This window comes from Pantherophis guttatus, chromosome 3, assembly GCF_059756535.1.
Source record: "Pantherophis guttatus breed Tessera chromosome 3, ASM5975653v1, whole genome shotgun sequence".
Classification (NCBI taxonomy): domain Eukaryota; kingdom Metazoa; phylum Chordata; class Lepidosauria; order Squamata; family Colubridae; genus Pantherophis; species Pantherophis guttatus.
This window is the reverse complement of record NC_142065.1, coordinates 93,751,860-93,779,163: the sequence shown is the minus strand read 5'-3', so window position 1 is coordinate 93,779,163 and position 27,304 is coordinate 93,751,860. Positions and strand designations below refer to the sequence as shown.

The 27,304-nt window shown below is 38.9% G+C and overlaps 1 protein-coding gene across 1 annotated transcript in view; it reads right to left on the bottom strand.

Annotated features, from left to right (window-relative positions):
- The window catches only part of LOC148114674 (complement factor H-related protein 5-like), an 89,597-nt gene that overhangs the window by 4,739 nt on the left and 57,554 nt on the right, over nt 1–27,304 (bottom strand). The window contains exons 12-16 of the mRNA XM_087890053.1: nt 21,421–21,600; nt 20,045–20,209; nt 15,450–15,620; nt 10,662–10,838; nt 1,232–1,408 (exon numbers count right to left, since the gene is read on the bottom strand). Coding sequence (XP_087746179.1) covers nt 1,232–1,408; nt 10,662–10,838; nt 15,450–15,620; nt 20,045–20,209; nt 21,421–21,600 — 870 coding nt within the window. The remainder of the gene's footprint in view (nt 1–1,231; nt 1,409–10,661; nt 10,839–15,449; nt 15,621–20,044; nt 20,210–21,420; nt 21,601–27,304) is intronic.

Sequence of the window (27,304 nt, the reverse complement as noted above, 5' to 3'; positions counted from 1 at the left end):
ATGTAACAGAAAAGTTACATGTGCCGTTGAGCAGGCATTGTAAGTCTACAAGAACCCACAGGTTGTAACCCCCAACCTCATCCAGAACTGAAGATTTTAAATTCCCAGATCCCAAGCTCCAAGCCATAGCAACATAGTCTTATCAGGGTTCAAGCCTATTGTCCCCCATCCAGTCACCCACAGCATCTAAGGAGGGAACAGACTAATGTCTCCTTAAAAGATCCCAGGGATGCCCCCTTCTGCAGTGATACCACTGCTTGATCACCACTGGAGGTTTTCACCAGTTAGGAGGGATATGAATTTAATAGGCAGGCACTTGCACTGACAGCTCTAAGGACCCTGTCCACTTCTTCAGATCTAACAGAATCAACCTGTTCCCAGATACCTGGGTAAGCCCATTCCCTGGGAATCTCTAATGGACCTGCTCTATGTTTGGTCTCCTACTGAGAATAGATACAAGCAACTTTTCCCATCAGATATTTCACAAATTCCTCCACATGGCCCTGAAGATGATCGCCCAAGTCCTCCTTCCCATTATAGAAGTTATAATGCAAATAATAGGGATAAATTGAAGGATGGAATTGAAAGGTATGGAACTGAATGCTACTGATATTAGCATCAAAGGAAAAGTCAGAAAAAGGCAGAAAATGATGAAAAATGGTAGGGATGGGAAAATTTGATGCTACATCAGGAGAAATTTTAAAATGTGCTTTCAATGATAAGTGGTTACAGTATTTGACTAGGCCTTGGTACCCTGGAGGAAAATAAGTGAATTATGAAATAATGGAAAATTGGCTTGAAATTTTGGAAGATTTTGTGTAGAGTTGAAAGTTGGTTGCTGAATATGATAATCGAGGTATTAGAGAGAAAGCAAGCATGACAATCAAGGGAGCATTTAAATAAGCAGGACGTTTCTGAATTGATTCAAGAGAATATAGGCCAAAAATAAACTATGACAAAATATATCATCAATATTAGGCCAGCTAAAGTCACAATATTGTTCACATGTTGATCAGTTCCAATAATGCTTCCATTGGTTATTTTAGTCTAGCCTTCTTTGCCCACACAATGTAAAGAATCATTCAATCTCTGGAACAACAAATACCTGTTTGTCTGAGTCTGCATAGATTGAAAGACAGCAAGTTTGGCCTCTTTCTTTTAAGCATCACTTTTCAACAATGTTGCTTCAAAAACAATTACCTTGAGAAGTTCAAAAATAAAATTACTGTACCTTTACAAGTAAAGAATCCTACCCATTGTCCTCTTCTACATGTTATTTTAGTAGATTCTTTAGTATCAAATCCATGATTGCATATATAATTTATTATTTTTCCAGAATCATATTGTTCGCTATCTTCTTCCTCCAGTGAAGTATTGGGGATTACTGGGGCTGGACCACATGACTGTTCTGGGGAAAAAAATGAAAAAACAACTTTCAGTATAAATCAATTTATGCCAAGATTTCTTTAAATATTAAACAATAAGCATATCAATAACAGTTTTAAAAAGTTAAGATGCAAGAGCCCTGTTCACCTGTTTACCTTAATCTTTGCAAAGAATTTATTCATAGGAGACTGTCTGTTTCAGAAGTCCGATGCATTTTTTAAAATAAAATTCTAAATACAGGTAGTCCTTGAGTCACAATTGAGCCCAAAATTTATGTTGCTAAGTGAAACATTTGTTAAGTGAGTTTCACCCATTTTACAACTTTTATTGCCACACTTATTAAGTGAATCATTGTATTTGTTAAGTTAGTAACACGGTTGTTAAGTGAATCTGCCTTCCCCATTGACTTTGCTTGTCAGGAGTCACATGAGCCCAGGACACTGCAACTGTCATAAATTTGAACCACTTGCCAAACATCTGAATTTTGATCATGTGACCATGGGGATGCTGCAATAGTTGTAAGTGTGAAAAATCATCATAAGTCACTTTTTTCAATGCCATTGTAACTTTGAACGGTCACTAAATGAACTAGATAATCTATACAATTAAGTCATAAGAGCATACATTAATATTGCATGATTTAAGTATAATTGTATTATGCATATACTTAAATACATTTTCTTTAGCAAGGGAAAAAAACTGAAGAAATTGATTAAAGTTTGGTTTTAGAATTGCATAAATGCTTCTCTGGCCTGATTTTCTCAAAGAGAAACCACAAAAAAGATTTTGAGGTATTTCGGGAATTTATTAAAACAACATTCTAAAAGCAAATTAATAGAAATCTGCTGATTGATTTGTTCAGTTCTATACTTTAATTTAGAAATAGAGTGATTTTTAGACTGTGCATATATGTTTGATTTTCATATAGTGTTTGTGTTTTAGTTTTAACTTTCTGTTCATTGCATAGAGTCACTTTTGTGAGATAGTCAACTATATAAATTATTAAAATAAGTATTAAAACCTTTTTTAAATAAAGTTTTTCTTTATCTTCAAAGGAGGGTACCAGGGGCCAGGTTCTGAAGGACCATTGGACCAGGGGTGAAACACTCCCGGTTCGGACCGGCTCGGGCGAGTAGGTAGCGATGATGGCGGGTAGTTCGGAGAACCGGTAGCAAAAATCCCTGCCCCCCATGCCCAGCTGAGCCCCGTGATCATCAGAGCCTTTTTTTCCTTTTAAATGGCTCTGACCAGCCAAGCTCTGACATCCCAGCTGAGTTGCCTGCTAATCAGACAACTCAGCTTGGATCGCCAGAGCCATGTTTCTCCCCCCCTCCCAGCCTCCAGGTTGCTTATCTTAGCTGCTGATCGCATGACAATCACAATTCATGCATTAGCAAGCAACTGAATCTCCCTGCCTGCAATCAAGCTCATCGGTGAGCAGCTCTTTCTGCCTTCCTGCCTAGACTTGTGGACTTCTTTTTTTGTTATTATTTAAAAAGTTTTAATAATCAATACAACAATTTTCTCCCCACCCCCTCCCCTCTCCCTCCAACCCCCCTCCCCCCAACCACCCACCCCCCGGACTTCCCAGAGCAAAAACAGGGTATAACATAACAAACATAAGCTAAAATAAGCTAACTTTCTGTGGTCTCCAAACTCCCTCTTCCTCTTTAACTCCCCTTACAACTAACTAATCATATTTCAAAAAAAAAGTATAGATTTCATTCATAGACTATTTGAAACTTTTTAGTCCGATATTTGTTTTGAATATAGTCAATCCATCTTCTCCATTCCAATATATATCTTTCATTTGAATGGTCCTTCAAATACGCTGAAATTTTGGCCATCTCTGCTAAATTCACTACTTTTAATGTCCATTCTTCAATAGTAGGCAGGTCTTCCTTCTTCCAGTACTGCGCCACCAAGAGTCTGGCTGCTGTTATTAAATTTAAAATCAACTTAGTCTCTATAACAGTACAATCTGTAATTATACCTAACAAAAAGAACTGTGGTGTAAATTTTATCTTCTTTTTAAGAATATTTTGAATAATCCACCATATTTTTATCCAAAATGCCTTAATTTTTTTACATGTCCACCATATATGATAATATGTGGCATCATCACATTCACATCTCCAACACTTAGGTTGCACACTTGGATACATACAGGCTAGCTTTTTAGGATCCAGATGCCATCTATAAAACATTTTATAAAAATTCTCTCTTAAATTTTGGGCTTGCATGAACTTCACATTCCTAACCCATATTTTTTCCCATGTTTCCATCATTATTGGTTCTTCAATATTTTGTGCCCACTTTATCATATAGTCCTTAACTAACTCCGTCTCTGAATCTATTTCTATCAATGCATTATACAACCTTTTTATATGCATTTGACTTTGGTCTCTAATCTGTTTTACCAAATTCTCCTCATTTTGCAAAAAACCAATTTTCCGATCTTCTCTCCATCTAGCTTGCAACTGTACATATTGAAACCATGTTCAAATTGTCCTTTCTTCTCTTAGTTGATTCAAAGATTTTAATTGTAGTATACCTTTCCTTGTTAAGAAGCTCTTTATATGTAATCACATCCTGCCTTTGCTCTACACTTATATTCTCTATTGCGTGTCTGGGTATTGCCCACAATGGTAACTTCTCGTTTAGTTTATATTTATACTTTTTCCAGACATGCAATAGAGCATTCCTTAATATATGGCTTTTAAAAGTCTTGTCCACTTTCTTATCATATAATAAGTAAGCATGCCACCCGTAAACCAAATAATATCCCTCAATATTCAATATTCTTTCTTCTGTTAAATTCATCCAATCACTCATTGCTGATAGAACAGCTGCCTCATAATATAATCTTAAATTAGGCATTTTGAGGCCTCCTCTTTCACGTGTATCCTGCATTATTTTTTGTTTTATTCTCGGTCTCTTCCCTGCCCAGACAAAATTATTAATACCCTTCTGCCATACCTTCAAATTCTCATCTTTTTTAAGTATAGGTATCATTTGAAAAAGAAACAAAAACTTAGGCAAAACATTCATTTTTACTGCTGCTATCCTTCCTAACAAGGATAATTGTAATTTTTTCCAGTTTTCCATCTCTCTCTGTATTTTTTGCCACAACGGATCGTAATTATGCTTAAATAATTTTGCATTTGATGTCATAATATAGACCCCTAAATACTTAACTTTTTTTACAATTTCAAATCCTGTTAATCTTTCTAATTCTGCTTTGTGATTGATAGTCATATTTTTAGTTATTATCTTCGTTTTCCCTGCATTTATTTTGAATCCAGATACTTGTCCATATTGATTAATTATATCCATTAAACCTGCAACCGACTGTAATGGTTGGGTTAAAGTAACAACCAAGTCATCTGCAAATGCTCGTAATCTATAGTCATACTGCCTAATCTTAATTCCACTTATTTTGTCCGACCCACGTATCTTACTTAACAAAAATTCCAAAGTCAAGATAAACAATAATGGAGACAAAGGGCATCCTTGTCTTCTTCCTTTTTCTATATTAAAAGTATCTGTTAAACTACCATTAATTATTATTTGCACTGTTTGTTTCTGATATATTGCCTTAATAGATTTTATAAAATGTTCTCCAAACTGCATCTTTTCTATTATTTTCAATAAAAATTGCCAATTCAATCAATCAAATTCTTTCTCCACATCAAGAAATATCAGCACTACAGGGATTTGGTTGTTCTTCCCCAAATACTCCAATAAGTTAACCATTTGCCTTACATTACTCTTCATTTGTCTACCATTTATGAAACCAGTTTGATCATTATGAATCATTTGTTGCATGACTGTCATTAACCTATTTGCTAATATTTTAGCAAAAATCTTGTAGTCTGTATTTAAAAGTGATATGGGCCTATACTTTTTGGCTGGGTGTGGTCTTGCTCCTCCTTTGGAATCAGAGAAATATAAGCTGTCCTCCAAGATGGGGGTACATCTCCTCCAGATTGTATATTAGTAAATAATTCTTTAAGTGGTCCCACCATTTCTAACTGCAAATGTTTATAAGAAGCAGCTGTCAAACCATCCATCCCAGGAGCTTTACCCACTTTCAACTGCTTAATTGCAAACATAATCTCCTCAGTGGTTATTAGTTGATTTAAACCCTCCCTTTGCTCCTTTGTAATTGCAGGAATATTCTCTTTCTGTAAATATCTATCTATATCTGTACCTTGAATTTTGTCACTAGCATACAATCTCGTATAAAATTCTAAGAAAGCTTTTTTAATCATATTTTGCTGATAAACCTCTTTACCTTTATATTCTATTTTCTCTGTAGTCCGTGACTTTTGTTTTTTCCTTGGCAAATATGCTAACCACCTCCCTGGTTTATTAGGATTGCAAAAAATATTATGTTTAGCATATTGCAAATTAGTTGCGACCTGATCTGCCATTAACATTTTAAATTGCTGTTGCAATAAATTAATTGCTTCTTTTATTTTCTTATCTGCTGGGTTCAATATCAAAGCTTGTTCTTTTTTTTTAATTTCCTCTTCTAAGTCCTTCCTTTTTTTTCCTGTTTGCGTCTATATTTATTATTCAAATATATCAAAATACCTCTCATATATGTTTTACTTACGTCCTAAACCATTTCCATAGATGTATCCTTATACATATTTATAATAAAAAATTCTTTCATAAATTTTTTGGATTCTTTTACATTTTCCTCATATCTAAACAGATTTTCATTTAACCTCCAAGATCTCCTAGATCCCATTCCATTCTCTAATTCCATCCAAACTGGACTATGATCCGTTAAAGCTCTTGGACAAATCTTCGTCTTCTTCACCCTGGAAAAAAAATCATTTGTGATTAATATAAAATCAATCCTAGAGAAGGATTGATGTCTATCAGAAAAAAAGGTAAAGTCTTTTGCTCCAGGATTTCTCTCTTGCCAAATATCTCTCAACTCCATAACCTCCATCATTTCAAAAAACGATTTTGGCAATCTAGCACGCGTTGAAATGTTCTGCAAGAGCCCCTTCTTATCTTTTTTAGTGTCCAAAACTCCATTCCAATCACCCAATAAAATACATGATTTATAATCCCATTGTAATAATTTGGAATGTAAAAGCTTATAAAATTTTTCCTGCTGTTGGTTCGGTGCGTAGACTCCAATTAAAAGTATTTTTTCTCCTTTTATTAAAAGTTCAATTGCTATAAATCTTCCTTGATTATCTGCTTCAATTAATTTGGCAATTAAGTCTTTTTTTAGATATATAACTATACCATTCTTCTTTTCGGGAGCAGATGCGACAAAATGTATACCTAACCTTGCATTTGTTAAGTATTTTTGAGCTTTACTTCTAATATGAGTCTCTTGTAAACAAATTACATCATTTTTAAACTGTTTCAAATAGTGAAATATTTTTCTCCTCTTTGGTGGTGAATTTAGGCCATTAACATTCCAGGTCAAAAATTTAGTTGCCATTCTTGGCCCCCTGAAGCTTTTGGAGCATCTGCTGGAAATCTCCATGCATTTTACTTTTTGGTCTTGCTCCTCCCACTGCTTCTGTTTTTGTAGTGTCTTGAATCATTTGAAGTTGCTGCACTCTTAAGTCTTCTTGACGCTTGGCTGCCGCTCGAGTCTGTCTTTGATCCTTAGGTTCTTCTATCTCCAAAGCTTGAACAGTAGTCGAAAATTGTATTAATTCTTCTTGGATAAGCAAATCACCCTTTTGGCCCTGTGCCAACAATTCGTCTTTCTCCCCCTTTCTTGCCCCCTCTATTTCCGTCTTCCTTCTAGCTTCCTGGGGCTGTGGGCATCCAGCCTTTAACACATTGGTATAGAAATCTCTTGCCTTCCACACTGAATTGAGATGATATCTTTCTCCTGAATAGTTCACCACTAGACCAGCTGGAACTTCCCATCTATACTGTATCTGTCAGTTTCTCAGTTCTTCCACCAGAAAGGAATACTCCTTTCTGATTCTCAACATTTTGTGGGGGATTTCTTTCAATGTTAAAACCTCCTGCCCCTGCACTTGAAGTTTATTTTTAAACGTGACTTGTAAGATTTTGTTACGTAATCTTCTTGTTGTAAAATAAACTACAATGTCTCTTGGTAGATATTTCTGTCTGGCCATCCATGAATTGACACGATAAATTTTGTCAATTTGCCATTCAAAATTTGCTTTTTGATCTCCCATTATCTGTGCAAATGCTTCTGAAAAGATCTCTCTCAAATTCTCTTGCTTATTTTCCTTGAGGCCTCTTATTCTCAGAGAAAATTCCATGTCTCTATATTGTATCATTATCACATCAGCCTCTACTCTTTCCATCTTGCCCTGGACCTCCCCCATTTTATTTTCAAGGTTCTCATTAGGCTGCTTAATTTCTTCCACTTTTTCATCTATTGCTTCAATATGTCCTGCCAATCCTTGTACTGCCAAGATAATATCTTCTCTAATTTCTTGGTTTCGTTTTTGGATAGTCTCTTTGACTTGCTCAGTTTCTTCAGCAACCTCACGTGTTTGCTCCTGAAACATTGAAACAATTTTTTTTCTATATCAGAAGCTTGTGTTTTGACGGCTTCCTGCAACATTTCAAGTGTTAATATTGTTGATTCCGTTGGAACAGAGAGAGATTGCAATCTGGACGTTTGAGATGGCGAAGACCCAGCACTTTTGGGGACAATAGCCTTAATTTGTTTTGAAGCCATCTTTAGTTTCCAATTTAAATTTACTCAGCTGCCAGAACAATAGATCCACCAAATCCAGAAATCAGTCTTTAAGTAATTCTTTAATCTTCTCCTTTTTTAAAAAAAGCACAAATCTCTAATTTTGCACAGGGGCTGCCCTCGCTGAGAAAAAAAAACTTTCCTTTTTAACTTTCACTTTCACGCCCCATTAAAGCTCAATTGCCATCTTGGTTTCACTTTCTCCCCTTAATAAGTCAGAAGGAAGTAATACACATTTGGAGTTAAAGTTCAGTACTTGCAGTTCTAATCTCTCCTGAGTTTGCTCAGCCTGCTTCTGAATGATGTTTAATCCAAGCGTTGTTTGCAGGGGTGGTCGTGGTGTCTTATTCTGCTTAAAGCAGAAACGTCCCGGATCCGGAGCTCTGTCGGGCTTCCAGGGAGCTCTCACCCTTCGAGCCCCAGAATTGTTCCTGGGGCTCCTTGAGGAGCTCTACCTACGCCCGTCTGCTCTCTTCTTCCCCTTTTCCCGGGGAGAAAGTTTCCAAGCCACTAGACAGCTGATTTGCGCTGTTCTAGTGGCTTTATGAGATCGCGGGGCTGGCGCTCAAAAGAAGAGTGTCCTCGGTGCCTGCGGTGCCACCGGAAGTCCCTAGACTTGTGGACTTCAACTCCCAGCAAAGCTGGCTGAGGAATTCTAGGAGTTGAAGTCCACAAGTCTTAAAGTTGCCAAGGTTGGAGACCCCTGTTCTATTGGGTAAGTTTTTTCCCCCTTTGGGAGCTTAAAAAAAATAGTTAATTGGGGGTTTTTTTAGTTGTTCTTTTTTTTAGACCTAGCCATTTAAAGTTTAGGAAGTTTTAAATTTAGCTGCTATTATATAAAAATAAAAATAAATTAAAATAAAATAATATTTGTGCAGCTTTCTGAGATTTAGTGTGTTTCTGCAGTGTTTCACTCTAACTACACAGACACACAAAATCTCACAAAGCTGTATGTGGAATTTTGTGTGTGTAAAGTGTGAAAGTTGGTTTTTTGGGCTTTTTGTGGCTGTGTTGCAGGGGCCATTTTGGGTCTAGCACAGCTGCTTTTACATTGTGGGTGAGCCAGTTGTGTTGTGTTGTGTGTGTGTAAAGTGTGAAAGTTGTTTTTTGGGGGGCTTTTTGTGGCTGTGTGAGGTTCCTGCTTGTTGCGGGGCCATTTTGAGTCTAGCACAGCTGCTTTTACATTGTGGGTGAGCCAGTTGTGTTGTGTTGTGTTTTGTAGGTTAAAAAAGGGCAAAGAAGTGACATTGACTTGGCCACGCCCACCCAGTCACCTTACCAAGCCCCACCCACTAATTAAGCCCCGCCCACAGAACCAGTAGCAAAAAAATTTAGATTTCACCTCTGCATTGAACTGAAGACAGAAGTTATGTCCCATTGAGGCCCTGATAGAAAGCAAATGTACAAAAAGCTAACAACAATTGAGGAAAGCCAGCAGCTGACTTTAGCTTCAAGCACCAGGTCATACTGACAAAAATAATTAAGAAGTCAAGCTAGGAATTATGCATTAAATTTAATTATTGGACCTATTCTTCTTATTTCTTTTAGGTTTGTCTTTTCCTTTTTGTAAAATCTTATACAAGTGTGTGCACGCACACACACACTAGCATGACATGCTCCAGCCTTTGTCACCTTTAGTTCCATAACTGCAATATCCTCTAACCATCAATTTTGCATTCAAGCCACCCAAAAACGAATGTCTGAGCCCCCAAGCTTTGTCCCTCCACCCTGTCTTGCAAGAGAAACTTTTGAGAGACTGTATGTATTTCCGGTAGACTTAGTGAGAAATGATTCCTGTAGATTGGAGAGAAAGGTCTTTGTTTTTCCCAGGGAAAGCATAATGGTCTCCTGCTTAAAAAGGCCCAACAATTCTAGCAGGTATCTAGGAAAGAAAACAGGGCAGCCAGAATAGCACTGAAAATAAAGTGCTTTATAAATAAATAAAGTTATGCTAGTGAAGATTAGACATGGACAGGGCAAAAAAAAAAGAAGCTTTGCACTGTTACTTACTTTGCATTTTTTTATTATTATTATTATCATATGGCACTTGCCTAACCTATATACATTCACCATCTCTTCTCTGGAGTGGTAAGAGGCCTTTAGGGAAGGCAATCTTTGAGCTGATTTATTAAAGCAGTGACCCTTATTTTGCAGGTTCACCTCAAAAAATAATAGTGGTTGTGGTGTTTTTTGGGGCTTTTTTGCCTGAACAACAGAGGGATGGTGCAGTTGTATGATGTTCACATGACACTTTCTAAGTCTTTTATAAATTGTGAATAAGAGAGATTTTGAAGTCAGAATCCTGCTCTGATAAGAACAGTTCTGAAAGTATACATGATATTTCACATGAGATTAATGCTTGAGTTCAAAATGTGACATTTTAAGACCTGTGAAATTTCAATATTTATACAAAAACTCCAAATTCCTCGTTTATGCATCTTCATTGTCCCATTTCTAATATCAGCATAGGAATGAAAAAAAAATGCATGGATAACTTTTTTTAGAACTCAAACCCAGTGTTGGCATTTCAATAGAAAAAATTACTATTTCTTACCTTTGCAAACGGGTAGCTCAGACCATTTCAAATTTTCACATCTTACAGTTTTTAACTGACTAATTTCAAAACCTGAAGAGCAACGATACTCCACAGTTTCACCAGGTAAAAATATTGTGCGATTCCCAATGTCTATTATACCATTGTCAATTTCAGGAGGAGATTTACATCGTAAATCTAGAAACAGGAACCACAGGAAGATTTGTTAATGAAAGAAATAAAATATCATAACATAAAAAAATCAATATCATTTTTATTGTATCTGTATAGCAAATCTGTTTTAATGAAACATGATTCAAAAAGCAAATCTCTATGCAAAAAGCAGCCACTAATGGAGAAGTAGTTGTGAAAGACTCAAGATGCTGCCAACCCTTCCATCATAAGCTCCTCCCTCCCTCATAATGGAGTATGTAGAGCATATACAGCCCTTATGCCTGCCACCATATACAGACACAGGTCAAAGCAGAAATGTAGAGAAATAGGTTTAGCATCCATGTACCAACCCAGGTGCAGGAGCAGCAAGTCCGGTCTCCCTGGGGGCCTTCAGGCCTCCAAAGTGGCCGGGCCATTCCCTTGCTGGCTTGGGACCTCATTGAGTTCCGCGACACTTTGGCTAGGCTGATTGACAACTACACGCCGATGAAGACGAGGAGGGCGGTGGTGACGGGGGCCCCGGAGGAGGCAAAGGAGGAGGTGATGGAGGAGGAGGAGGCCTTTACAGCAAGTTTCCTGAAGGGACCTCCATTGCGGTGGACTCCAAACACTTCTTCTCTGGCGTGGGCTGCAACAAGTATGGTGTCTTCGTGCGAGCCGGTGAGGTGAAGCCATCTTATCACAATGCTATCACCGTCCCTAACAAAGCCTGGGTGAGCTCGGAGGAACTTTTTGCTGTTACGCTGACGAGGTGCGAGATATTCATTTGTTGCTGGATATATTAATTTTATCCTGAGAGGATGTGTATGTTTGTGGGTGTGAATGGGTTAGGGATAGGTTAGAATTTAATTATTAGAATGGAAGGAACAGGTTTGGAGTGGCTGGAATTAGGGAGAATGAGGGAGCCGGGGGAAGGGAATGGAGTTTCCTCTGCTGAGTGTACAAGCAGAAGCAGATCGGGGCTCAGATGGGAACCCCGGTTCGGTATGAATGGGATGCCTTGTTTGCCGGGGAGGTGGGGGACCAAAGAGGTGGGGAAGGGGATCTCTGGGGGATGGAGAGCCGGAATATCACGGTTATGACTGGGAGAGGTAGATATGGTGGGAGCCAAGGAGTAGGCCGCTCTCGGGGAACTAGGACTCGCTACCTCTAAGCAATTACTTGTTCCGGCCCCTTTGGTTCTGGTTCACTGGGCTCACCTCTTATACCTGGTGACTTGGGATGTCAGGGCCCTGGCCTCAGGCTGCTGCTGTTTAATGCCAGGTCTGTTGTTAACAAGGCTCCCCTTGTTCGGGACTTAATCTTGGAGGAGGGGGCTGACCTGGCATGTATAACTGAGACCTGGCTAGGCCGGGCGGGGGGGTTCCCCTCTCTGAGATGTGCCCAGATGGGTTTGGGCACATCTGCCCAGGGCAGGGGTGGCAGCTATTGTCCGGAAGAGCCTTTGTCCTCGCAGGATCCCTGCCCTGGAGATTGTTGGGTGTGAGTCTCTCCTCTTGAGGTTAGACTCAAGGGTTCAGATGGGCTTGTTGTTGATGTACCTGCCTCCCAGCTGCATGACAACAGCCCTGCCTGTGCTGCTAGAGGCAATAGCCAGGTTGGTGGTGGAGTTCCCCAGGCTTATGGTACTGGGGGACTTCAACTACCATCACTTGGTGATTCTTCAGATGGGGCTCAGGAGTTCATGGCTTCCATGACAACCATGGACCTGACCCAAGTAGTTCAGGGTATGACCCATGAGGAGGGGACACACTCTCGACCTGGTATTTCTCTCGGAGCAGTGGAGATATGATCTGGAATTAAGGGCTATAGAGGTCTCTCCCTTGTAGTCAGATCATTTCCTGTTGAGATTGGACTTTAAGACGCCACTCCTCCATCACAGGGAGGTGGAGCCGATTAAGTGGTTCCACCCCAGACGCCTAATGGATCCTGAAGGGTTTCAGAAGGAGCTTGGGGAAATACCTGACTCCCTTGTCCACAGTCCGGCCGAAACCCTAGTGGCTGCCTGGCATAAGGCGGCATCTGGAGCATTGGACTGGATTGTGCCTTTGCGGCCTCTCAATGGCAGCGGATCCAGGAAAGCTCCTTGTTTACTGAGGAGCTCCGGGAGATGAAGCGCCAGAAGAGACGTCTAGAGTGACACTGGAGGACCAGTAAATCCGAATCCGACTGAACACTTCTGAACACTTTTGAGAGCCTTTGTTAGGACTTACTTAGTGGTGATACAGGCGGCAAAATGTTCACATTTTTCCGCACTTATTGCATCTGCGGATTCTCGCCCAGCTGCCCTATTTAGGGTAACTCGCTCCCTCCTTAAGGTTGGGGGAACAGAGCAGCCCTTGCATGGTAGAGCTGAGGAATTTGTGCAGTTTCTGTTGGATAAAATCACTCAGATCCGGATGGACCTGGACTCTGATTGGGCAATACCGACCGAGATGACGGGGGCGGGTCTTAGTCCTGTTGTGTGGGAGGAGTTTGAGCCAGTGACTCCTGAGGAAGTGGACAAGACTGTAGGGGAGATGAGCTCCTCCACTTGTTTGTTGGATCCAAGCCCCTCCTGGCTGGTTTCAGCCAGCAAGGAGATGACATGAGGCTGGCTCCAGGCTTTAGTTAATGCATCCTTGAGGGATCCATTAAAGGAAGTGGTTGTAAGGCCCCTCCTCAAGAAGCCTTCCCTGGACCCAGCAGAATTAAAAAAACTTTCGTCCAGTCTCCAACCTACCCTTTGTGGGAAAGGTTGTAGAGAAAGTGGTGGCACTTCAGCTCCTGCGATCAATGGATGAAACGGATTATCTGGACCCTTTTCAGTCCAGCTTCAGATCTGGCTACAGCACAGAAACTGCCTTGGTCACGCTGATGGATGATTTCTGGCAAGCCTGAGACAGGGGTCATTCCTCTATCTTGGTGCTACTTGACCTCTCAGTGGCTTTCGATACCATTGACCATGGTATCCTTCTGGGGCAACTAAGAGAGCTGGGAGTGGGAGGCACCATGTTGTGGTGCTTCACCTCCCATCTCTCTGGTCGATCACAGTCAGTGCTGGTAGGAGGACAGAGGTCGTCCCCTAGGCCCCTCGTCTGCGGGGTGCCTCAGGGCTCGGTCCTCTCTCCCCTCCTATTTAATATCTACATGAAACCACTGGGTGAAATCATCCGACGACGCAAGGTGGATATCAGCAATATGCTGATGATACCCAGCTGTATATTTCCACCCCTCGTCAGTTCAGTGAGGTGGTAGATGTGATGTGCTGGTGCCTGGAGGCTGTGAGGATCTGGATGGGAGTAAACAGGCTCAGACTTAACCCAGACAAGACCGAATGGCTCTGGGTATTGCCCCCTAAAGTCTATGTTGATTATCCATCCTTGGTTCTGGGGGGAGAGAAAGTACCCCCCTCAGAACGGGTTCGCAATTTGGGTGTCCTTCTAGACTCATAGCTGAGATTGGAACAACATCTGACAGCTGTAGCTAGGGGGACCTTTGCACAGGTTCATCTGGTGTACCAATTGTGACCCTACTTGGACCAGGAGGCTCTCCTCACAGTCACTCATGCCCTTGTCACCTCAGGTTTGGACTATTGCAACATGCTCTACATGGGGCTACCCTTGAAAAGTGTTCAGTTGGTCCAGAATGCAGCCACGCGAGTTATAGTGGGTGCACCTAGATACACCCACATTACACCAATTCACTGCGAGCTGCATCGGTCTCTGGGCGCAATTCAAGGTGTTGGTTATTACCTTTAAAGCCCTACATGGCTCAGGACCAGGTTATCTTCAAGACTACCTTCTACCACATAGCTCCCAGCAACCAGTAAGATCCCACAGAATCGGTCTCCTCCGGGTCCCGTCAGCTAAACAATGTCAGCTGGCAGGCCCACGGGGGAGGGCCTTCTCTGTGGCTGCCCCGGCTCTCTGGAACCAATTACCTCCTGAAGTCCGGACCGTCCCCACCCTATTGGCCTTCCGGAAAGCGGTGAAGACCTGGTTCTTCCGGCAGGCCTGGGGCTGTTGATCTCGTTATAGTGATCTTGCGAGACCCGGCTACAAATTGGAGTGTATGTGTTTAAATATTTTAATGTTTTAATGTTTTAATGTCTTCTTTTAACTTTTGTATGGGATATTGTTGCATTGTTTTATTCTCTGTTGTAAGACGCCCAGAGTCCCTTGGGAGTTGGGCGGCATAGAAATGTGACAAAATAAATAAATAAATAAATAAACCCTGATCTGACTCTCAGAGAAAGACAAAGGCACAATGTACAATGTGCAAAAGAACCTGATCAGTCCCTTGGAATAGATCACACCAGTGGTGGGCTGCCCCCGGTTCGGACCAGTTCACAAGAACTGGTAGTAAAACCGGTGGGAGGCTCCGCCCACTGACCCGGATGTCATCATAGGCCATCTGTGCATGCACAGAAGTGCGTGGGCACCATGCAAACCGGTAGTAAAGGTAAGTAGAACCCACCCCTGGAGCACACGCATATATAGAGAGGCCACTGTGGATAAATGGCTGTGAAGAATTCCATAAACCATGCTCTGAATGTTCTCCTGACCTTTTTGCTTCTTATCTATAAGAAGCGATATTTACTTTATCTATAATGTCCAGTTTCTTTAAAATAAAGGTAAAACTGAGCATACAAACCAAGACAGCGTGGAGGTGTTTGCCATGTTCCATTTTCACACTTTATCTTTTGTGGGCCACGAAGAAGGAAATGTTCTTGACACTTGAAGCTAACTTCGTCTCCGCTCTTGTAGATTCTCATCTCAGCTATATTGATGGCATTGGGAAGCTGAGGTGGTGAAGGGCAGATTCCTTTAACAAAACAGTTTATGATTAGAACTTGATTAGGATTAGGGCTGAAAATTATCTCATTTCTATTTCACCCAAAGAAGATTAATCCTAAATATTTTCTTAGGAGGCTTTTATGTCAAATCTCTTGTTTACTGCGATTGAGAATGCCATAATCACAAAGAGATTGAAATTCTAATTATATTTGTATGATACAATTATCAGGACTTATTTTAAATCAGGCTTTCTTCATCCAGTTGGTAAATGGCTGTGTAGCAGAGCTGGCAAATAAAGAAATAAAATATCATAATCTCAAGTAGTCTTTAGATTTTTAGAAACTTTCCATACATTTGATTATGATATTCTTCTCTCTTTGGCAACTGAGTCTTACAGAAATTTGTGGCTCTCATTTTTCTTGACTGCTGATGTCCTCAAGTGATCATGGGGAACTAGTTTTGTGTATCACAGCCATAAGATTCTGCTGATCCACAGGCTTCTATCCTTATTCCTGTCAGTCAATATTTGCCTTAAATTTCAGGAGATATTTGTTTGTTTGACAGTGTTTTGCAGATAAACACTTATGATAAGAATTAACAGCATTAATTTAACCTGGTTGCAGTATAATCAACTTCAATTGAGATGGAAAGAGGACCAAAAACCTGGTATAATGATGCATGAAGAAGAATTGGTTAGACATATAAAAGAGAAAGGTCCAATGCATATTGAAAGGGTTTATAATGTTTTGTTAGAAAGGGATTCAGAAACTGAACTGGTTAAAGATTGTATGATAAAGTGGGCACAAAATTTTGCAGAACCAGTGATGTTGGAAACATGGGAAAAAATATGGGTTCAGAATGTTAAATTTACACAGTCGCAGAATCTGAGGGAAAATTTTATAAAATGTTTTATAGGTGGCATTTAGATCCTAATAAATTATCGTGTATGTATCCTAATGTTCAACCAAAATGCTGGAGATGTGATTGCTTAGATGCCACATATTACCATATGTGGTGGACTTGTAAGAAAGTGAAGGCTTTTTGGATAAAAATTTGGTGGGTCATGCAAAACGTTTTGAAGAAAAAAATTCAGTTCTCTCCACAATTGTTTTTATTGGGTATAGTTAAGGGTTTTACATTGGGTGAAGTAAAGCTGATATTGTATATGATAACAGCAGCGAGATTACTGATAGGTCAATATTGGAAAAATGAAGCTATGCCCACTATTGAAGAATGGACTTTGAAGATGGCTAGTTTTGCAGAGATGGCGAAGATTTCAGCATATTTAAAAGATCGGACACAAGAGACTTATGTATGGGAGTGGAAAAAGTGGATAGATTATGTGCAGAATAAATATCAAACTAGGAAATATCAGATAGCTTTTAACTGAATGTATTATATAGTGATAGAATAATTGAATTGTGAAGATGTGAAAAATATATAGGGGGTGGAGGGGTTCAAGTTTTATAAAATATGTTTCTGATTTGGACTATATTCTGTGGAAGTCCTGGGGGGAGGGGAGGGTTAGGGGGGGTCAGGGAGGGTTGGGGGGGGAAACTGGGGAGAAAATGTATTTGTAAAACTTTTTCAATAAAAAAAAAGAATTAACAGCATGCAAAAATTAATCACTTTAAAAGTCAAATAGCAATTGGACACTAATAATAGTGTCCTTAATTTTCCTTAACAATAAATCTAAGATACAGGACATGCAATTAGTCCATAAATGTTCTGTGAAAGAGATCAGTTTGGAACATTTTCCAAAAGAAAAATGCTATAACCATAAGACTGATACTACTATTGAGAAACAGTGACTTTATATCTCAGTCCTCCCCCATCATTTCATGGAAGTTGAGTTCCACTAGCACTTTGTCCATGTAAACTGGCTGACTGCAATTAGAGACTTGCAGGTATCCAAGTCCCAAACTATATAGATCAACACTAAGAATTGACCCAGAAATCTATTGGGAACCAGTGACAGGCCCTATGTGCTATTCCTTCCTTTGCCAGTCTCTCATTGTCTATGAGGTAGACTGCTTGCATAGGAGAATCCTTGACTAATCACTTCATCCTGAAAAAATCTTCTCCAAGATTTAGCACCTAACAGCATGCTCAGATTAGATCTCCAGTCGTTGTTACATAGATTTCCCTTTCCACAATGATACAGAATGCCAGGATTGACCAACTGGGGAACAAATAACAACAACAACAAAACTACAGATATCATTTCCTATCAGACGATAGCAAATCTTTTATCCATTTTTCTCTCAATCATTCTTTTCTGCTATCTGCTCTCACATTTGTCTTCATATCCTCCAGTCTGTTTTTCCACAAACTAATATTTCAGGACCCAAATTTAAATCATGATGTCTGTTTCTTCCAATTCTAACCCTTTGCTGTTACCTAGTACTTATAATTCATCTTTAAACATTTCACCAGAAAACTCTCACAAAAGAGCCATTTGTTCCCTGTTATCACACTAGAACTTTACTACAATCATGAAACTCTCAATGGTACTTATAAAACAACTATAATAAAAGACATATAAGATCAAAACCAATTAAACAGTTACCAGGTCTACAAATAAGACCTGGTCTTATTTTCAGGGAAACACAGTAGTGTTGTTCTAACTGAATAAGACCTGGTCTTATTTTCTTTTGGGCCCCATTTTTGGGGGATGTCTTACCCGCTTATTTTAGGACTATCGCAGCCAGGCCTCCTGCATGGCTCAGTGTGCTGATGCCATTGTTCATGGTGTGAGGCTGCACGTGTGAGTGGCAGCAGTGGCAGGATGTGGCACACAGTGCCCTGCTGCAAGCAGCAGCACCGGCACAACGAGCCTTGCAGTGTCCTGCCGTGACTGGCGGCACCAGCATGATGCCCCACATGGCTTCCAGCTGCGAGCAGCCACAAGCATCCACAGAAGAAGTCGGACATTGGTGCGACATTTATCCGGGTGTGGGAGGCTTGGCTGTGGCCGTCTTAAGGTAAGTGAGTGTGGGGCAGCTCCACCCCACATCCCCACCCTAGCTTGATTTTTACACATGTGCCTTGCCCCACTTTGTATAACCAGATGGTGGAGGGGGCTTAACTGGGGCTTATTTTGGGGAATAAGGCTTATATAGGCACAGTCGTGAAAAATCGAACTAGGGCTTGTTTTCGGGGTAGGCCGCATTTTGGGGGAAAGACGGTAATTACATAAAATAGCAATATAAGTCACTATTGCAAGATTGTTTTACTTTAAGGCCACAATTGGTGAAGCAGAAGGAGCCATCAAAGCTTTGTAGCGATGACATTTATACACTAGTGAAATTTAATTGTATTGCTCTTTGGCATATATAAAAATAGTTTGCAGGATTGATCATAAATTAGATTAAACTGGACAAGCTGATATTGAACTATAGTATGAGGAAAGGCCACCAATTACCACAAAGACAGGTAGCTAGTTGAAATCATTCATCTAATCCAGGCAAAGTTTACCCATCCACTACAATGTTTGCTTCTCTACGAACTGAACAAAAATAAGATTTAATTAATGCAAATGTAGTTAGGATGCCTCAAAGATTCCTACATCTTTAGAAAGGAATGAAGACATGGTTTGTAACCTGAATGTTAAAATAGTTACATTTTATTGCAATATGTTTCTTATCAATTTATAGGTTTTTTTACATTTATTGTAAATTAACTGACTTGGAAGAATTTGTAGAAGGACAGAATATACTGTATGTATTGTTTTCCAACAAAATATTTATCAATAAAAAGAAAAAAATGAATGATTTTTCCTTATTGAATATTTTTTGGGAATTAACTAGGAGTGATGTAATGATCCGATGGTCCTCTTAAGCAGCAGAAATTCTGAAACTTCTTCCATTGAGGTTTTTTTTTTGCTAGGTCAAGAAATCTGTATGGATGTCTCCATGCAAGTAGCAAAAGTCAAAGATGAATTCCGTACTAGATTTGTTCTATGTAAATTCACTTAGGTTGCTGAAGACACAAAAGACTCAAAGCGAAGAACCTTTGTAATGTGACAAATGACATTTTATCACTGAATTTGCCTAATGGGGAAAAGTCGGCAAAAAGTATGCTGTCCAATGTAGGCTAGTAATCTGTGTTCCACAACTGAGCTGGATTGGCTGCTGTGAAGGAAACAAAATAGCTGCTAAGGAAGAAACCAACTGATTTTAAGACTAATGCTGTATTTCCTTTTATCCTTGGATTGTTGAGAAGGATTTTTTTCTACATGGCAAAATTATCTTTTCTCATTGCACATCAGATTAGACAAAGCATGCACAGCTCATGGGACCTTAATGGGGTGTTGCAGAAGAAACTGTGTGCCATCAAAAGATGTTACATAGGAAGACAGTTCTCAGGTGTGCCCCACTTTTATTTTTTAGATATGATTAACGTCATCCTATTGAAGAAACTATAAACTTGTACATAGCATGCAAACAATACCTTTACACCGTGGCTCAGGAAGCCATAATCCATTTACACATTTTGTTTGATGCAGATTGGAACCACAGCGGTACTTTGCAAACTGGTTGATCTTAAACTGCTTTGAAGTCTGAACAGTTGGTTGAAAGACTGCATACTGTGGACGTGTACAACTTCGTGGATTAACTAACAATTCAAATATTGTTACATAAGTATTTATATAATAAATCCATTATTCTTCCTTCTATGTATATACTCCATTCTTCTTCTAGATTATCTGACTTTATATTCCAAGTACATCTATCAAAAATATACTGATCAATATATGGTTTATTCATCTGTTATCTACTCTGATTAACAGATTATAGACATCTCTTTCTACTCTCCTATATAGGATTTTAGATTTGATGTGCTCCTCAAATTAAATTTCAGAGAGATAAGGCAGAGAGTTGCCTTTAATGAGATGGGCGGCATACAGGTTGGATTGATAAACAAACAAACCAATAAATCAATAGACCTGGATAATCTTATCCCTTTCCTTTCTGTTCCCACTCTGAATTTCAAGGCTACCAGTTATAGATCTTCCCTATTGTGAGGAACATAGGAATTTTAATCTATGGTAGACTGTCTTGAAAACCGTTCAATAAAAAAACCGTTCAATAAAAACTATAGGTTGACTCCTCTTTTCTGTGACAGCCCCTCAAATATTGGGACACTGCTGTCACATCACTCCTAATCCTCCTCTTCGTTAGATTAGACATGCCCAGTTCCTGCATCCATTCATTGTATGTTTTAGCCTCCTGTCCCCTAATCATTTTTGCTACTCTTCTCTACATCCTATTTAGAGTCTCAACATCTTTTTTTTTTATCAAAGTAACAAAACTGGATGCAGTATTCCAAATATGGTCTTAACAAAGCAGTATAAAGCAGTACTAACACTTCATGTGACCTTGATAATATTCCTCTGTGATAAAGCCTAGGACTTCATTGGCTTTTTTGGCAGCTGCAGCACATTGCTGACTCATATTTAAGTGGTTGTCCACTGCTGTTGAGCTACATGCCACCTATTCTATACCTATGCATTTGATTTTTCTTGTCTAACGGTAAAGACATAATCCCACCAGGATTATATTTCAGATTGAATCATTTTCAAAAGCACTAAAATATTGCTTTTTCATAGGCCCTATGAAAATCCTCTTTAAATAGGGATCAGACAGGAAAAATAAGATGCCTGTGAACCATACTGGCATAAACCAATTCAATATAACCTATACTTCCTAGCAGCAATTCCCATTGTTATCCCATTGAATCACACTTCTGAGCAATCATGTCAATAATAAATACTGATGTATTCCAAGACAAGCCTAAAATTCATTTCTGTAGGTTTATTAGCTTACCAAGACATGAAGGTACTTCCCACTGCCCATGAAGACACTTAGCTAGGTTGGTCCCAATAATGGAATATCGTTGTAGGCATCTGCATTCCACGGTGTCACCATGCCTGTATATGGATGACTTAACATTGAGAAAATATCCATTTTTAATTGCTGAAGGTCGTCCACAAGTTTTTACTTCCTCTGTTGAAACCAGCAGAAAAGGTATTATTACATAAAGGTATTAATAATTTAGCTTCTTCTAACAATTTGCTGCTCTGTTTCATGTACCCAGTGTAACTCCATTATCAATCAATCAATAAATAAATAAAAATAAAATAAAATGACTTCCGGTTTCCTTGTCTTCGGCGACGGCGGCGCTCTTTGAAGCTCCGCCAGCCCCGCCGCCTGTAAGAGCCGCTTCGCGATCGAGAAGCGGCTCGAAAACTTCAAAATCCTGAGGATTGTTGGAGGAGAGATAGCAGGGCACAGGTCGAGCCCCTGTAACCCCCCAGGGAATCGTTTCTGGGGAGGAAACAGGCGTGGCTCCCTTCCAACCTGCTGAGACTCCGGGCGGCGTGGGACGATTCTGCTCCTGCAGAACAAGCCGGCTGCAGGAAACTTAAAGCGAAAGAACCAGCTTTAATAAACAGCGAAACTACCTGAATCCTGAAATTTGGAAACGCAAGTATTAGCACTTTGTTGACTTTTCAATCTGAGACAATGCGAATGAGTGAAAGTGCTTTGAAAAAACATGGCGCCTAGCTTCAGAGTTAATGAGCCAGCGAGTGTGGATTGGTGAAGTTATCTTGTTTTGCTACAAAGTTTCCAAGTTGCTACTAAGCTGCCTTGCTTGTTATAAGAGAAATAACTGGGAAATTTTTTCCCTTTTCAATATTGGACTCTGCTTTATTTTAACCCTTGTTTGATCAAATCTGGGGGACTTTTTTAGAAGTCTTTGTGCAGGAGGGAAAGGAAGAGGAACTTCCCTCTTTAGAAAAACTAGATCACGAGCCAGGATGGCTTCAAAGAAGCAGGAAGGGAAGGCATTAGGGGGGGGATCCCCCACACACAAACAGCAAACGCAACTTCCCCCTGCTCAACAGCTACAAACTCAGAAAAAAGAATTTGATGTGGGAGATTTAAAAGAATTTATTTCTAAAACTCTGGATGACAAATTTCAAAAATGTCAACAGGAGATAGATGATAAATTTCAAAAATCACATCAGGAACTTATGCAGGAAATTAATGAAGTCAAAGACATGGTGAAACAGAATCAAAATAAGGTGACCAAAAAAATATCAGAAGTGGCGTCTGGCCTGGCAGAATTTATTGGGAAAGTTGATTATAAAGTTGAAGAATTCAAATCAGAAGTTAATGTCAAGATGAAAGACAATGATTATAAAATTGATGAAGTTGATAATAAAATGCAGAGAATTGATGATGAGATTGTTATGATACAATTCCGGGCGATGGAATTCGCCATACGGCTTCGGGGAATTCGAGAGGAGGAGAGACAGGATTTGAGACAAGTTTGTTCTGAAGCCTTGGCCAAGATTCTACAAGTTAATCCTGATGTGGTATTTCACAAAATAGATAAAACCTATAGAGTGAACTCTTGGGTGGCCAGACAAAGACAACTGCCTAGAGATGTGGTCATATACTTTACAGAAAGAGGAATTAGAAATGATATCCTGCAAAAATCTTTTTATACTTCTGTACAAGTGGGGGGTTCACGACTTCAAATCTTTAAAGAATTACCTCCTAAAATGCTGAAAGCCAGAAAAGAATTTGGTTTTCTTGTTAAGGAACTGAGAAATTTACAGATACCCTTCCGGTGGGACGCACCAGCTGGGTTAATTTTTAGATACAAGGGAGAAGGGTATCGGTTGAATACCGTGGAGAAGGCACAACACTTTTACACTACTATTCTTAAGGAAAGAACACCATCTCCACGTACATCCACAGTTTTGGAGATTAAAGAGAGTGAAGAGAGGCAATTGCAAGAACAGTCCAAGCAGGAATTAGAAGTAGTGCAAGGTGCAGAAGGAGGTTTTTTGAGTGAGCCCTTGCTGGATTCTTCTCCAATTTTGGATTTGATTCAGTTGACAGAAGTTAAAGATCAACGTATAACTAGAGCCCAATCCAAGCTACTTAAACAAAAGCAACAACAACAACAGGAAAGACAAGACAAGAAGGCAGTTAAGAGTATCGTACAAGAGAGTGGAGCTATGGGAGGAGTGAGATCGAAGCTCTCGGATGAACTTCAAATATTTTGCTCTGTGCTCCAGAAAGAGGCTGATGACCTTTAAGTGTCTATCTTGGAATGTCAATGGGTTGAATTCAGCACAGAAAAGGAAGAAATTATTTACATATTTGAAACAATTTAATAATGATATAATATGTTTACAAGAAACGCATATCACAACTCAAGATCAAAAATATTTGATAAATTCAAAACTAGGAGCACATTATATATCTTCAACTTCGCAGAAAAAGAATGGTGTGGTTATTTATGTAAATAAAAAATTAACAGCGAAAGTTATAGAAGCAGATCAAGATGGTAGGTTTGTAGCAATTGAATTGCTCACAGCAAATGGTCAAATTCTTTTGATTGGAATTTATGCTCCCAACCAACAACAGGATTATTTTTACAAGATGTTACATACTAAAATATTGCAATGGGACTATAGATCTATTTTAATTATGGGAGACTGGAATGGAGTAATTGATTCTAAACTAGATAAAAAGAGCTTGGCAAAGTCTAGAATTAGACTACCACAGACTTTTTTTGATATGAAAGAAGATATGGAATTAAAAGATGTTTGGAGAATACATAATCCAAATGAATTGGACTATACTTTTTTTTCGGATAGACATAGATCTTTTTCTAGGATTGATTTTATCCTGTTGTCAAATGATCTACTTGTTAAGACAAAAAGAACAAAGATTTTTCCAAGAACTCTGACTGACCATAGCCCTGTATGGATAGAAATTGAGATGGATAAGGTTGAGAGACGTTCTTGGAGATTAAATGAGAACTTGTTTAGATATGAAAAAAATACAATAGAACTTAAAAAGCATTTGAAAGAATTTTTTGAAACAAATTTGAATAAAGGTACCCCAATTGAAATTGTTTGGGATGCAAGTAAAGCTTATATGAGAGGGGTACTCATCTACATGAACTCTAAACATAGACTGCTCCGACAAAAGAAAAGATCTGAGTTGGAAATGGAAATAAAGAATAAAGAACAGTTACTTATTAAAAATCCAACAGATGAAAGAATACGAAGTGCTATAAAACTTTTGAAAGACCAATTTCAAATGCTTATGGCGGAACAAGTTGCAACAAGTTTACAATATGCGAAGCATAATACATTTTGCAACACTAACAAACCGGGCAGATGGTTGGCTTACACATTGAGGAAAAAACAAAGTATACGGACTATTGATAGTATTGATATTGGAGGGAAAGAAATCTTTCAACAAAAACTAATTAAAGAAGCTTTTGTGGATTATTATACTAAACTATATGCCAAAGAAGAGGTGCAGAATGGACTTATAGAAAAATATTTAAAGGATAAGAGAGTTACAAAAATTACTGATCAACAAAAGGAAAGAATGAATTATCCTATAACAGAGGAGGAGATAACAGTAGCAATTAAACAGCTAAAAACAGCCAAAGCTCCTGGCACGGATGGTTTGACTGCAGTGTATTACAAAACTTTACAAGCTGAAATGGTGGGACAACTTAGAGATTTATTTTGCAATATTCAACAAGGGGGTAAAATACCCCCATCCTGGACAACTGCTTATATATCTTTGATACCAAAAGAACAAGTTGGTCCTAAAAAACCAGAGAACTACAGACCAATATCTCTTTTGAATACAGACTATAAAATTTATGCGAAGGTATTAGCCAACAGGTTGATGCCAGTAATCCAAAAGGTGATTCATGCGGACCAAGCGGGATTTATTGAGGGCAGATATATGAAGGACAATGTAAGGCAAGTAATAGACTTATTGGAATATCTTGATAAGAATAAACAGATTTCTGCAGTGCTGTTTTTTTTTGGATGCGGAGAAGGCCTTTGATAGAGTGGATTGGAATTTTCTACTAAAGACTTTAAAAAAGATGGGCTTTGGGGACCAATTTATACAGGCGATCTCAGCAATTTATCAAGAGCAAAAAGCACAGATTATTATTAATGGAAGTTTGACGACAGAGTTTAAAATTGAAAAAGGAACAAGACAGGGATGTCCGTTGTCCCCACTTTTATTTATTTTAACATTGGAAGTCTTGCTAAATATAATACGGGACTCAAAAATTTTGAAAGGCATAATGATAAGGCAAGAGGATTATAGAATAAAGACATTTGCAGATGATCTGGTGGTTACCCTATCACAACCAATGGAATCAATAATCTTGATGAACGACATTATACAAGACTATGGTAGAGTTTCAGGTTTTAGAGTGAACTCAAAAAAGACTAAAATGATAGTCAAAAATATGACACAAGATCGTAAACATGAGTTTGAAAGGAGGGCAGGTTTTGAAATTGTACCTAAGGTAAAATATCTTGGAGTTCAGGTTGCAGAATCAAACATGAAATTGTTTCAAAATAACTATGAGGTGTTGTGGCGAGAGGTTCAGAAAGACATGGAGACTTGGAAAAAGCTGCAACTGTCTTTACTTGGAAGAATAGCAGCAGTTAAGATGAACATTTTGCCAAGATTTCTGTTTTTGTTTCAAATGATTCCGGTGCTTAAAAGTGATAAACAACTGAAAGTTTGGCAAACTGGACTTAATAAGTTTGTCTGGAACGAGAAAAAGCCGAGAGTGAAATTGAAAATTATGCAAGATGTTCCAGAAAGAGGAGGCCTTAAACTTCCAAACCTACAGCTATATTATGATGCAGCAGCTTTAACTTTAACAAGTGATTGGTTTGGAAGTAAAAAGGCTGGAATATTGAATGCAGAAAGTTTTGATCTTGAATTTGGATGGCATGCTTACCTATTTTATGATGACAAAGTTGATAAAGTATTTAAAAGTCATATACTTAGAGACTCTTTGATGAGAGTTTGGAAGAAGCACCGACTCAAATGGGATTATAAAATACCGCTATGGCTGGATCTTGGTCATACCTTGTGGAATACAAATATAATGTCACTCGGGGGGTTTTTATACAAAGAGGCTCTTTTTACAGATGCGGGCAGATGGCAGTTGAAGACATTGCAGACACTGTTGGACGAAGGGATTAATTTAACCTGGTTACAATATAATCAATTACAATTGAGATGGAAAGAGGACCAAAAAACTGGTATTATGTTGCATGAGGAAGAATTGGTTAGACATATAAGAGAGAAAGGTCCAATGCATATTAAAAGGCTTTACAATGTTTTGCTAGAAAGGGATTCAGAAACGGAATTAGTTAAAGATTGTATGATTAAGTGGGCACAAAATTTTGAAGAACCAGTGATGTTGGAAACATGGGAAAAAATTTGGGTTCAGAATGTTAAATTTACACAGTCGCAGAATTTGAGGGAAAATTTTTATAAAATGTTTTATAGATGGCATCTAGATCCTAAAAAGTTGTCATGTATGTACCCTAATGTTCAGCCAAAATGTTGGAGATGCGAATGTTTGGATGCTACGTATTATCATGTTTGGTGGACCTGTAGGAAAGTTAAGGCTTTTTGGATAAAAATATGGTGGGTCATGCAGAATGTTTTGAAGAAAAAAATTCAATTTTCTCCACAATTGTTTTTATTGGGTATAGTTAAGGGTTTTACACGGGGTGAAATAAAATTAATATTGTATATGATAACAGCAGCAAGATTGTTGATAGGTAAATATTGGAAGAATGAAGCTTTGCCTACTATCGAGGAATGGACTTTGAAGATGGCC